The sequence below is a fragment of the Gadus chalcogrammus genome, chromosome 1, assembly GCF_026213295.1.
Source record: "Gadus chalcogrammus isolate NIFS_2021 chromosome 1, NIFS_Gcha_1.0, whole genome shotgun sequence".
Taxonomy (NCBI): domain Eukaryota; kingdom Metazoa; phylum Chordata; class Actinopteri; order Gadiformes; family Gadidae; genus Gadus; species Gadus chalcogrammus.
Window position 1 is genome coordinate 20,252,329 of NC_079412.1, and position 13,701 is coordinate 20,266,029.

General features: G+C 48.9%; 2 protein-coding genes across 2 annotated transcripts in view; both read left to right on the plus strand.

Moving 5' to 3' along the window:
* Positions 1–170: 170 nt before the first annotated feature.
* LOC130386222 (cocaine esterase-like) lies at positions 171–11,697 on the plus strand. Its single transcript, XM_056595022.1, has 13 exons — positions 171–507; positions 2,951–3,140; positions 3,890–4,028; positions 5,694–5,827; positions 6,347–6,500; positions 6,993–7,097; positions 7,421–7,516; positions 7,755–7,898; positions 8,236–8,313; positions 8,748–8,895; positions 9,404–9,553; positions 10,129–10,201; positions 10,580–11,697. Exons 1-13 carry the CDS (start codon positions 426–428, stop codon positions 10,770–10,772), a joined length of 1,686 nt encoding a protein of 561 aa, XP_056450997.1. The 5' UTR covers positions 171–425; the 3' UTR covers positions 10,773–11,697.
* A 404-nt stretch (positions 11,698–12,101) lies between these two features.
* LOC130381693 (histone deacetylase 7-like) overlaps positions 12,102–13,701 on the plus strand; it is a 29,482-nt gene continuing 27,882 nt past the window's right edge. The window contains exons 1-3 of the mRNA XM_056589436.1: positions 12,102–12,325; positions 12,364–12,472; positions 12,709–12,814. Coding sequence (XP_056445411.1) covers positions 12,102–12,325; positions 12,364–12,472; positions 12,709–12,814 — 439 coding nt within the window. The remainder of the gene's footprint in view (positions 12,326–12,363; positions 12,473–12,708; positions 12,815–13,701) is intronic.

Sequence of the window (13,701 nt, forward strand, 5' to 3'; positions counted from 1 at the left end):
CCAAAACACAATCAACATAACTAATTAACATAACCGTCGGTGTCGGTAATAATAACTCACTAGTATTGTAACACTAACCCACCCATTGAGACAACCCCCAATGTATCTGCCGCAAAGCACTTAGGCAGTGTTTAAACTAAAAGCACATGTTGCAACAACTTGGCCATCAGAGGCAGGCTAGGAGTGGGACATAAATGTGATTTATGTCCCACTATGTGATTTCGCCTCCTAGGACGTCACAATAAATGCACGTTGTCTGATCAGCGGACATTGACCGCTGGGCCGCTGTCTGACACCGCTAATCAAAGGGATCGTCTGTCCTTGAGTGGAGTAAATTGTGCAACTGATCCTTCGCTGTCAGTCGCCTGGGAACCCACTGAGAACCTCAGACCAGACCCCCCAGAGAGAAGGATCCTGCAAGCTGCATGATGGTGCTCTATGTTAACGCAGTGACAGTCGCGCTCTCGTGCGCGTTGTTTTGTCTTTCTGCGTGTGCAGAAACTCAAGGTAAGTCAGCGACATTTGATTTGATTTGATTGAGTGAATATAAAATACCAGCGAAGGACAAGCGATTCACAATCCAGGGTTTCCGTGATCATCATGGATCCTTCATAATTATTATGATTTATTTATCAGCCTCTAATGTTTTGATACAATTTGAATTATGATAATCATACCAATAGGAATATTTCGCTTTCAATCTGCCGACCCTTACCCTAGATACCGCTGATTATGCAATAGGCCTAAGAAAAAAATACTTCCTGATAAATGACTCAAATCCACCACCCTGAACGCAAAATGAGCTTATTATATTACCAAACGCAAACGGACCATGCTGTGTGTGGACGCAGGTTTTACCACCATATGCATGTTATATTCTTATTCATGCATTATCCAGAGACGTGGCTCCGGCGCGGCATGTCTGAACTAGTGTGAAACCAAAGCCATTTCGAAGTCGCACTATTGCAGAGTTTTTCACTTATTTACCATTCAATACAAGTAGATAAGATAAGACTTATATGGTCACGAACGGTTCTCTCCGTGGCGTTGACAGTAGCGCGACGAGGGGGTATTAATGGGTGACTGAGTCCTGGTCGCTTGTTGCTGCTGTCTTAAGGTCAGATTGTAGAGCACTCAAGTTAGTAAGTAGGTCAAGCGTTAAACTAACTAAAGTTTTATATTAAACCAATTAAAAGAGGAATTGTGAAACAATATACGTGCTATTTTATTGTTATAACTTATAGGTCATTCCTAAGTCTAATGGGAATAGAAAATGAAAACGAAAAATTACCCATAATGCATACGCTGATGCAGTTCTGTGGAGAGACCCAGCCCAAGAATGGATAACATGCTCCTCATTATAGATTCACACCACTATAAGCTCTGCTAGGGCTCTCCCTTGAAGTTTGGACTGCAGGGACTTGTAGCCCATTCCTATTAACACTTGAGAGAGGAACTGCCATTGGTCTGGAGAAGAGACGCACCTGTTGAGGAGGCTCCACCACACCTGTCCCCACCTGGTCAAACAGCCCAACAATAAGCCCTGACAGCAGGGCTTTGTTCTGCTCTAAAGGCCCCTTCAGTTCATACAGCAGAGGACAGGCGTGTCAAATGGTAAAAGGATTGCATTTATACAGCGCTGTTCTAACCAATGGCCACTAAAAGCGCTTTACAATGCTGCTTAATATTCGCCCATTCATGCTAACATTCACACACCGACGGCGGAGTCGGTAGTTAGGGTGAGGTGTCTTGCTCAGGGACACCTCGTCGCTCAGCTCAGGAGGAGCCAGGGATCGAACTAGCAACCTTCCGGTTACCAGCCAACCCGCTTCACCTCCTGAGCCACATCATGTCACCCTGTGCCATCAACATGTGACCGCTAACCCAATCAGAGGAGGCACGCATGTATTAGGCCTCTAACAAAGAGAGGGCGTCCTCTACTGAAAACCACACTACCAGCTGAAGCAGAGGCTGGACTCCATTGAGACAATCTGCAGTTTGCACTATGGTCAGTCTAGACCAGGGGTCGGCAACTGGCGGCCCGCGGGCCAGTTATGGCCCACGGGCCGCCAGTTGCCGACCCCTGTTCTAGACTTACCATAGATAATATATAAAATGGATGAAGCATCCGAGGCAGACCTCAGTTATTCCAAATGCATCCAATTCTCTTGGCTTATGAGCGTCGCCATCTTGTCATAGTTTGACTCCGCCTCATTTCCTCTAACCACAAAAGGGCATTGATGTGCCGTCAAAGGGGAGGGAGATACGCTCATCTATGTGACGTACACCGAATTAGCTCGTAGCTCATTAGTTTTTAAACGATCGGTTGATACAGTTGACCGCAGAGCAAGGCATCCTGGCACCGGAATGAAGAATAGGAATGAACGCAGTCGAGGTCAAGATGACGGAGATAGCATGCTAATCCTGAAAACTAGCCTCCGAGTGGAGGTGAGAGTCAGCGGCTAGCTGTCACTCAAGAGGCCGCGCCCCTAATTATTCATACATTTTAACCTCCAATAAAATAAAAACTAGCCTGCTAAAAAAGAATTCACCCCCCTCAGTGTTGTCATGGTGATATGAACAAAACATACTGATTAGAATGTTTTTTCGGACCAGGCTGTAAATAAGTTTAATAAGACTGTGAAAACGGCCTGTTTAACAAGGGAGAAAACAAAGAATTGCTCCCTTTTGGTACCACCTCGTAGTGGCCACCCGGTGCTACTGCAATGTCTGTCCCTTCCGCATTGGATGCTGGTAGAACTCGCAGTGGCTGGGGCTTGGCCTAGACACTCGTGCCCACTGCAGAGTGTCTGGACACCTCGCCCTGACCGTGTCCGACGAGCTTGCAGTCACCATGCGTGGCTGACTCCGCCGTCGGTGTGTGAATGGGTGCATGTGAGGCGGCGTTGTAAAGCGCTCCGAGTCTAACCCCGGCTGCCTTCGCTCCAAGGGCCCGTGGTGAAGGCGACGCTGGGGGCCCTGAGGGGCCGGTACGTCGGGGTCAAAGGTCAGGAGGCCGACGTCCAGGGCTTCATGGGCGTCCCCTTCGCCAAGCCCCCCGTGGGCCCGCTGAGGTTCAGCGCCCCCCAGCCCGCGGACGGGTGGGAGGGCGTGAGGGAGGCCACCAAGGAGCCCGACATGTAAGGAGTGGGCACGCAGACACACACACACACACACACACACACACACACACACACACACACACGCGCAGGCACGCACACACACACACACACACACACACACACACACACACACGGGAGTGAGCACACACACACACACACACACACACACACACACACACACATTCAAACGCACACACACACACACGGGAGTGAGCACACACACACACATTTGATTACTTTATTTGGAATGACCAATACTACAACACCATAGCATCCAAGCACACACACACACACACACACACACACACACACACACACACACACACACACACACACACACACACACACACACACACACACAAACACACACACAGGAGTGAGCACATACAGGAGTGAGCACACACACACACATACAGGAGTGATCACATACAGGGGTGAGCAGACAAGCAAACAGGAGTGAGCATACACTAAGAGGAGTGATTAGTAACAGGAGTGAGCAGAAACAGGAGTGAGCGGCCACAAACGGGAGTGACCCCAAATTAAATGTGAAATGTGACAATATTGGCTTCAAATCAGGAGGTTATTATTTGTTATTTGGAAACGTTGACCGATACTTCATACATAATGAGGAGTAGTCGTACAAGCTTCACCAGTTTGTCCGAGCTGTATTGTATTTCGTCATCTTGTCAGAAACCAGATTAGGCCTCAGTTGACCTCGAAGCCTTATCCCCGAGCATGAGGAATGAATCTCTCGTGTTCTCCAACAGGTGCCTTCAGAACAAAGAACTCCTGGAAGGCCTGATGACGTTCCTCTCCATGAAGGTGGAGCTCCCGGACGTGTCTGAGGACTGCCTCTACCTCAACGTCTTCGCTCCCTCGCACGCCGCCCCGGGCACCGACCTGCCGGTAAGAGTCCTGGGGGAGGACAGGTCCATGCTGTACCCCGACCACGTCTAAGGGTCCTGGGGGAGGACAGGTCCATGCTGTACCCCGACCACGTCTAAGGGTCCTGGGGGAGGACAGGTCCATGCTGTACCCCGACCACGTCTAAGGGTCCTGGGGGAGGACAGGTCCATGCTGTACCGCGACCACGTCTAAGGGTCCTGGGGGAGGACAGGTCCATGCTGTACCCCGACCACGTCTAAGGGTCCTGGGGGAGGACAGGTCCATGCTGTACCCCGACCACGTCTAAGGGTCCTGGGGGAGGACAGGTCCATGCTGTACCCCGACCACGTCTAAGGGTCCTGGGGGAGGACAGGTCCATGCTGTACCCCGACCACGTCTAAGGGTCCTGGGGGAGGACAGGTCCATGCTGTACCCCGACCACGTCTAAGGGTCCTGGGGGAGGACAGGTCCATGCTGTACCCCGACCACGTCTAAGGGTCCTGGGGGAGGACAGGTCCATGCTGTACCCCGACCACGTCTCCAATGTAGTTTATTGGATTTGAATGCTCACTATAACGGCCATGCTAGGTACCATTTTAAGTGTTTGATCTGTGACGGTAGAGTCGTACACCATCACACAATAAAGGGAGTCAAACAGAATACAGTTTTAAATCATAAAGGTAATTCATTTGAAATAAACAAGGTGAAACAAATGTCTAGGGACAGTTGGTTTACCTGCAAGGATATCTGATGAAAGAATTAGATCAAGCAAAGTGCCCATGTGAAAGAGTAAGGCAGTAGAGGGCCAGCATCCACCCAAAGGGTGCCACTGAAGGGTGCCACTGAAGGAGGGTGAAAACCTGCTTATCTAACCCCACCCTCAGTGCTCAGGTGTGGTCAGTTAGGTCATTGTGACTCTGAGGCCCAGCCCTGCCCTTGTAGTGACAGCTATGACCCGAAGGGGGCGCAGGGGGTTGACACTGATCTCAAAGTAGAGCTACAGGTCTGGTGGGTGTGGTGGGGGCTGACTGGTTGGTGTGGTGGAGGCTGACTGGTTAGTGTGGTGGGGGCTGACTGGTTAGTGTGGTGGGGGCTGACTGGTTAGTGTGGTGGGGGCTGACTGGTTAGTGTGGTGGGGGCTGACTGGTTAGTGTGGTGGGGGCTGACTGGTTAGTGTGGTGGGGGCTGACTGGTTAGTGTGGTGGGGGCTGACTGGTTAGTGTGGTGGGGGCCGACTGGTTGGTGTGGTGGGGGCCGACTGGTTAGTGTGGTGGAGGCTGAATGGTTAGTGTGGTGGGGGCTGACTGGTTGGTGTGGTGGGGGCTGACTGGTTAGTGTGGTGGGGGCTGACTGGTCAGTGTGGTGGGGGCTGACTGGTTAGTGTGGTGGGGGCTGACTGGTTAGTGTGGTGGGGGCTGACTGGTTAGTGTGGTGGAGGCTGACTGGTTAGTGTGGTGGAGGCTGACTGGTTAGTGTGGTGGGGGCTGACTGGTTAGTGTGGTGGGGGCTGACTGGTCAGTGTGGTGGGCGCTGACTGGTTAGTGTGGTGGGGGTTGACTGGTTAGTGTGTTGGGGGCTGACTGGTCAGTGTGGTGGGGGCTGACTGGTTAGTGTGTTGGGGGCTGACTGGTCAGTGTGGTGGGGGCTGACTGGTTAGTGTGGTGTGTGTCGGGGGTCCCTCTGTAGGTGATGGTGTGGATCCACGGCGGGGCCTTCACCAGCGGCGGGGCCACAATCTACGAGGGCTCGGGCCTGGCGGCCTACCAGGACGTGGTGGTGGTTGTCCTCCAGTACCGCCTGGGGCTGCTGGGCTTCCTCAGGTGAGGTCAGAGTTCAGAGTTCAGAGGTCAGAGGTCAGGAGATCAGGAGACGGACCGGACGGAGCCTCCCCAAAGTTAGGAATTAAGGAACACCGTGAGGGAAAATCAGGAAAAACAATAACTCAAATATAAATACATTTACATTGAACCTTTTAACAGACGCTTTTATCCCAAGTGACTTGGAATAAGTACATTCTTCAGATGAAAGAGAAAAAACAATACATCGCTGTCGGCACAATAAGGCTGTTCATAGAACCGAGTGCAAAAATAGAAACAAATGTAATCAAGGCTTTGTAGCGGTAAAAACAACAAGATGTGACCTATTTGGCTGTCAATAAGGGTTAGGAGCGTTAGCTTAGCAGAACAACTAATGTAACTCAACTAAACGGTGTGTTCCCACATCTCTGGACTCAGTGAGCTACCGCCCGGTCGCCCTGATGGAGTCAAATCAAAGACTAGTATAGTCCAGTAGAGTCTGTCAGGTGTGTCATCAGCAGCCTGTGTCGGTCCCTCCCCCAGCACCGGAGACGGGGCGGTCCCCGGGAACCTGGGCCTACTGGACCAGGTGGAGGCGCTGCGCTGGGTCCAGCAGAACATCCGGGCCTTCGGAGGAGACCCCGGCCTGGTCACCATCTTCGGGGAGTCCGCGGGGGGCATCAGCGTCTCGCTGCTGGTCAGAGCTCCTCCACCTACCTACACACACACACGCTCACGCCGTTGTTTGAGGATAATGTGCACAGAGTACAGTCGGGTGGATCATGCTGACCCCCCCCCCCCCTCACGGCTTCAGGGCTAACCCATGTGGGCGAGCACCGGTTCAACACAGTCGCTAACAACAGTCGGAATCATAATTGTAATAATAAAAACCTTCGATTTTGATAGCGCTTTTCTAAATACTCACCTTTTGTTCACCTTTACTGAGTGAACAAAACATGATAAGAATTTAATGAGAACGTATGTAAGTAAAAATATTTAAAAAAATTAAATAAAGAGAAAGGGGAGAGAAGGGAAGGAGGTTTTGTGGTGAAAGCGATCTTAAAAAGGTGGGTCTTCATGTGGCCGGCCGCCCCACACTGCCCATGTGGGGGTTGTTGTGTTGCTGGTGATGGGATCAGTGTGCGACGGGTCTGACATGGATGTTTTGTCTCTGCCCTGCGGCCTTTAGACGATCTCTCCGATGTCCGCCGGGCTGTTCAAGCACGCCATCGCACAGAGTGGCACCGCGGCGATGGAAATGCTGGTGTCCGACCAACCACAGCTAATGACCCAGGTACCTCTTATGGACGCAGGGGAACTTATCAGGTTAAAGGTGCAGTATGTACGTTTTGTAGGTTTAGCTCAATTGAAAATGGCTAACTGGCAAACTTACCTACATCAACTTTAATGTGTGTATGTGTTTGTGTGTTTGTGTGTGTGTGTGTGTGTGTGTGTGTGTGTGTGTGTGTGTGTGTGTGTGTGTGTGTGTGTGTGTGTGTGTGTGTGTGTGTGTGTGTGTGTGTGTGTGTCTGTGTGTGTCTGTGTGTGTGTTTGTGTACAGTATACAGCATACTTGTATATTCATAACAACAGCTGCCTACTCTTTTTCATAACTAGATGGTAGCCAACAAATTAGGCTGTGACCCCAGCCCTGAGACGATTACCAGATGTTTGAAGAACATGGACACCAATGCATTCCTGGCTCTAATGACTGTGAGTCCTGAAAGGTTTAAACACTTTGGTTCAGGATTGATCTACTGGCACACGGTGAAACACAGTGTGAACAGGACTAAGTAACGACTGTCTGACTGCCCTTTGGCAGTGTTACCAGATTGGGCCAGATTTTCCTTCCAATCTGGCAACCCCAAGGGCAGTGTTGCCAGATTGGGCCAGATCTCCCACCAAATCTGCCAACCCTGGCTGCAGAATCTAACATCCCGTTCTCCTCCAGGACCCGACGCTGAGGTTCCCGGTGACTGTGGATGGATTCTTCCTGACAGACAAAGTGAACAAGATCTACCGGGACCACCAGGTCCCCCCGATCCCCTTCATGACGGGGCTCAACAGTGACGAGGGCGGCTGGCTTCTGCCTTCTGTGAGTCCACGACCGTTTGTGTGTAACGGAGGAGGCGTGGTCGGACGTCCTGGGGTTTGATTTATCAAAGTTGTAGGGCTTATTTTGTGTGTTTTAGGGTTGCACTGGTATCCACGTTTTTTTCTTTTTATTAAATGAATTAACTAATTCAATAAGTTAATTAGCACTAAATCAACATATACAAATAAGTTGGTGCTAGTTATTCTATAGCAGAATATTCTGGGCATTTCAATTCCTCAGCTACGTAATGAATGAAAAATTATGTATAAAATCAAATGTAGACTGAAACGCGAAGAGAATAACAATGGGCAACCGGCCATTTTGTCTCTTTGTTTAGATGTTATGCCCCCCGAACTGGACCGAGGGGATGGACAGAGAGCAGGCCATGGCCATCATGGGAGTGTTCCACCCGGAGGTGAGTGGCCATACTGGGAGTGTTCCACCCGGAGGGGAGTGAGCAGGTGTTGTAGCAGGAACAACTCATTCCGCCATTTTGCTAGTCCGTGCTACGATGGTAGCTTCGGCTCCTGTCCACATGTCGAGTCTTTCTGGCAGGTTTGCTTGCTAGCTTGGCACTGGGAAGAACTGGGATGCACTGGAGAAAGAAAAGCTGCATCTCTGTGCTTTGTTTACTGTTGATATGATAGCTAGCCATGTTAGCTCCTAGCTCATAATTGTAGCGATAACTTGTCATTATACAACCATGATGGATACAGTGTAAATGCAGAAAAAATGATTACAGTTGTGAAAGCAATCGATTGTCTAATAATCTAAGCTTCAGTCCTGGGTGGTGGTTCCATTGTGGATATGAGATTGGAATATAAAAGGGATCTCTTGTGTGATTTCCAGCCCAAAGATAAACCCCTACTGGACATTTTGGAGGAGGAATACTTTGGAACAACTGAGGATCGGAATGAAATCCGAAAGGGTTTCACCAAGCTAGTAGGAGACATGATCTTCACCTTCCCAGGCATCACCACAGCCAAAGCCCACAGAGGTCAGCGTGAAGTGGACTACGTTCTTTTGCATTTACATTGCTGTTTACTTAATTTTGTTCTTCCTATTACCGATTTATCTTCTTAACTCTACAACTGTCTCGACTTTCTACTGTGACAGTTACATTTACCGTCACAATTACATTTTAATCAACATTTACTTGTAGGGCATTTAACAGACACTTTTATCCAAAGCTACTTACAATAAGTACATTCATCCGAAGAAAGAGAATTAACAATATGTCGCTGTTGGTACAGTATTGCTGTGACACATCCTATCTGCTCTATGTTATCTTTGTATTATCTGCTCAGATGGTATGTTATTATCTGCTCACATGTGTGTGTGTCTCAGATGTAATGTTATTATCTTTTCACATGTGTGTATGTGTGTCTCTGATGTAATGTTATTATCTGCTCACATGTTGTCCCAACCCGTGTGTGTCCGTCTCAGATGTTATGTTATTATCTGCTCACATGTTGTCCCTCCCTCCCTGTGTGTTTCCGTCTCAGATGCTGGGGCCCCAGTCTACCTGTACCAGTTCCATCATGCCCCCGAGTTCCTCAAGGAGAAGCGGCCCAGCTTCGTGGGCGCCGACCACGGGGATGAGATCTTCCTGGTGATGGGATTCTGCTTCACCACCACCCACGCCCAGCTGGCCGGTGAGTAGGCCGCCATTCGGAAGGTTCTAGAAATAATCGAACAAAATAAGTATTGATGAACTTTGGCAGTTGAGCGGCCATCTTGGTTCCATTGTGGTATTAAAACTAGCTTGGGGGGGGGGGGATGTGAATTCCCCCCGGAGCAAAGCCCGTAAAGCACCCTTCATTTACATTACATGTAGGCCATTTAGCAGACACTTTTATCCAAAGCAACCTAATTCCAGCAAAGTGAGTACATTTTTTCAGACTAACAATATGTCTCTGTCAGTACAGTAAGGACGTTCATAGAACCAGGTACCAAGAACTAACAATCTCTAGGTTAACCCATTACATGTATACAACATAGATAGCTTGGATAAGATGCTACACGATTCCAAGTACTCTTTTAAACTGCCAGGACGTACAACGTACAATAAGTGCGTTCAGTAAGTGCCAGGAAGTACAACCTTACAATAAGTGCATAAGAGGGGTGTTTTGAGGGGGAGGGTAAGAAGAAGGGGTGGTGGGGGGTAAGGGGGTAGGCTATACATAATCCAGGTGAACCTGTGCCTCTGACCATCCTACTGCACCCGTAGGTGCCTGCACAGCAGAGGAGCTGCAGCTGTCCAAACTGCTGATGTCCTACTGGGGGAACTTCGCCCGCACAGGGTAGGAACAACACCTCCAAGCTTCTCCATGAAAAACACCCAATGTCTCCTTCATTTAGAGGAGGACTTTGTCATGTCTACAGCCCGAGACATTTTGATTTAACAGAATAGGCCTGCATTGAAAATATGCGTTGTTTCAACTCGAATTGCTAGTTGTTTAACTAATGATATTTTGTTGCTTTGTAACCATGTTTTACCATCTATTCTTTTACATTATCGATCCTTGAAAACGTGCTTTATTCTGCCAAACAAAAAAATACAATTCCACGCTACTTCAACTCGCAATTTCAAATGAATACAACGCCAGCTATTTTCATGTCAATCGCCATTTCAAGTGAACTGGACTGAGGTGTCCGTCCGTCCGTCCCCCTGTTTCCAGGAGTCCAGGCGGCCCCGGTCTGGTCCCCTGGCCCCAGTACGGGCCCCAGGAGAACTACCTGTCCATCGACATGAAGCAGGAGGTGCGGCAGCACCTGGCCAGCGACGTGTACGCCTTCTTCACCAAAACCATCCCGGAGAAGCTGAGCGCCGCCCAGAAGAAGAACGGCCAATCGGAACACCCGGAGCTGTAGCCACGGGCAACGCGACCGCATCACCAGGAAATGGTGACCGTGCATCTCGGGGATTAATGATGTGCCTTATTGAGCTGTTTATGTTGATTATTGTGTTATTGTGCACATGGTTAACATGGATTCTTCAAAAGAAAACATTCGAAAAATACAGAAAAATCCCAAACGTCTCAGAGTTCGGAGAGAACACGATGACAATCAATTTAAAGAAGGTACAAAATAATCGAGTAGTGTGTGTTATCTAGCGTTCAAATGTACCTCTCAGTTCAATATGGTTCTTTGAGCCGGTTTGTTTTATTTCTTGGACTGAATGTTGGAAGTTAGATCAGATGAAGTTTGAGTGAATGAATGAATTATCCGTAAGGTCTCAAGAATGACTAATAGGGGACAGATTTAGATTTTTATTTTTCGATTTTTCTAATAAAAAAAGATTTTAAGAAGGGGGCTTTGTGTTAATTTGATGAAACAGACATTTGAATACTGTAGTTGAATATAGTTCTTTGCACATGGCTGAAATGCCCACTGATGGCGTCGGTCAGTTCATGCTTAGAGGCGCATGATGGCTCCAAGAATATTTTGGGATTCAAGACAAAACAATCACTATGGCAACAAGAACGATGCATGTTCAGAGGTTTGAGTTCAGGAGCTGAAGAAGAGCAACGTGAACACACATCTGGATCAATAGCAGGTTGGGTCCTGATTGTCTTCGTGCATTGGTGTATCAATGCGATTTAATATCGGAGATGTGAGCGAAATCAAAAGATTACCGGAAAACGTATTGTGGCGACCGTGGGTGTGGTCGCCGAGTTCAGGGTGCCGCAAGGGATCCTGGGGGCGTTAGGACCATCGCAAGTTGGACCTCTTGCGCTGTCACACCAAAATTGTACCGGGGCGAAAATTGTACCACCTATGTAATCTGCGTTCGAAACATAACGTCATCGTTCGACTTGATGGTCCGTTGCCAGGCAGGTTTCAAAAAACATTTGCGCTCATGTTGCCAAAGACGAAATAACAAAATACAGATAACATTTGTTTTTACTTTATATTTGTATTGTATTGAATTTAGCTAGCAACGAGTGTTTAAAGTGTATCATAGTCTAGCTAGCTTGTGCTAATACACTCAGTATACTAGCTAAATGCGATTAAACAATTAAATACAACACAAATATAAAGTTAGCAACGCTAATAAATGTCATTTGTAAAATAAGTGTTATCTGTTAAATGTTATTTACTTGAAGCAGTGAAACTGCTTCAAGTATTTAACTCATTTTACACTGAAAAGTGTGTCCAGGTGGGCCTCCTAGGCCGGGGCTGGGGCCTGGTGAGGCGGACATGCTGCCCCAGGCAGTCCGGCAACAGTCCCCGCAGGAAGGTGTGGAGTGCCAGGTCCTCCCATGCAGCCGTGGGGAATTCCGGGTAGCCTCGTCGCGTCAACAGCTGGACATCAGCAGCGTAGACCCCCAGGCTCTCCTCCTTCTTGCGGAGGTGAGAAGCCAGCAACTGCCGGCTCTGGTCGCTGAAGACCCGCTCACCGAAACCACCTCTCCAGTGCTCTGGTCAGGGCCTGAAGGTCTCGCTGGTCCGCTTGGTCCAGGTTCGAGCAGCACCCGCGCTGCCGTCCCCTCCAAGGCCAGCGTAAGGTGGACGACGGCCTCCTCGACACCCCAGCCGTTGTGCCACTCAGCAAGACGGAACTGAGCCAGGTATGGCTCGGGTCCAGTGCCGTTGCCCGGAGAAATTCGGCAGCCTAACCGCTGTCCTTGCCACCAGGGGCTGGTAGGCAGCTGCCGGTTCTCCGGCCCTTCCGGTCGTGGCCACAGGGGGTCGCTGCACTCCCATAGCGCAGGGTGCGTCGTTCTCCTTGGGCCTGACCGTCGTTCTCGAGTCCCTCACCGCATGCGCAGGCCAATCCCACTTCTGACACCAATGTGGCGAGCAGAGCGGGAAGGACGAGACGGGAGCCCAGGTTCAGCAATTAGACAACTCTCGCGCCCCTTGCACCGCACGACTCCGAGAGTTGCCTTTCATGACCAACATCATACACGGCAAACAGCGCACCCGACAAACAAACAAACATGTCCTTCTCGGTGACGGTGTCGGGAATAATAACTCACTATCACACAGTATCACACCGTGTTCAGGGTGCCTGAACACGGTGGCAATGCCCACGTTCGCCACAATACAATACCACATGTAGAATGTGTGAAGCTGTAGTCATTTGCCGTCAGAAAAACCCACGAGAACAGGCGTAAAAACCCACTAGATACAAAACAACAAATACAAAACGAACTGCAAGAGGAGCTACTAGGACGCGCTGCCGCTCAGTAAGGTGCCAGCAGAACTTTATACCCTCAACAGAACTTAAAGGCACCCAGTGCAACTTTATGTAAACATTCAATGAAAAATAAACATTACATTTCTAGTCTTTTTTTACACGTAGTAAGTTTCAATAACTCCATACCATTACATATCGACATTCAAGGAGCAAAGATGAGACGTCGCTGTGTGGTGAGAACTGATAGAAAATCGTAAACAACAACAATCGCCGGTGGGGAGAAGCCATTTTTCCATTGACTGGAAGCCTGCTTTATTTATTGTAGGTTACAAAAAATAAAGAAAATGGCGGCATTGTTGTTGTTATCGATTTTCTATCAGTTCTCACCACACAACGACGTCTCATCTTTGCTGCTTGAATGTCGGTATGTAATGGTATGGAGTTATTGAAACTTACTACGTGTAAAAAAGACTAGAAATTGAATGTTTATTTTTAAGCCTCGAAAGTTGCACTGGGTGCCTTTAAGAAATATGCAAAACAACAATAAAAGCAAACAAAAGAGTCCACAGATTCCCAGAGAACTGAAGAGGACACTAAACTCTGCCCACCCACGCAGGTCTCCCGCTGCCCCGCCCCCCCCCCCCGCCTGGCGCCATG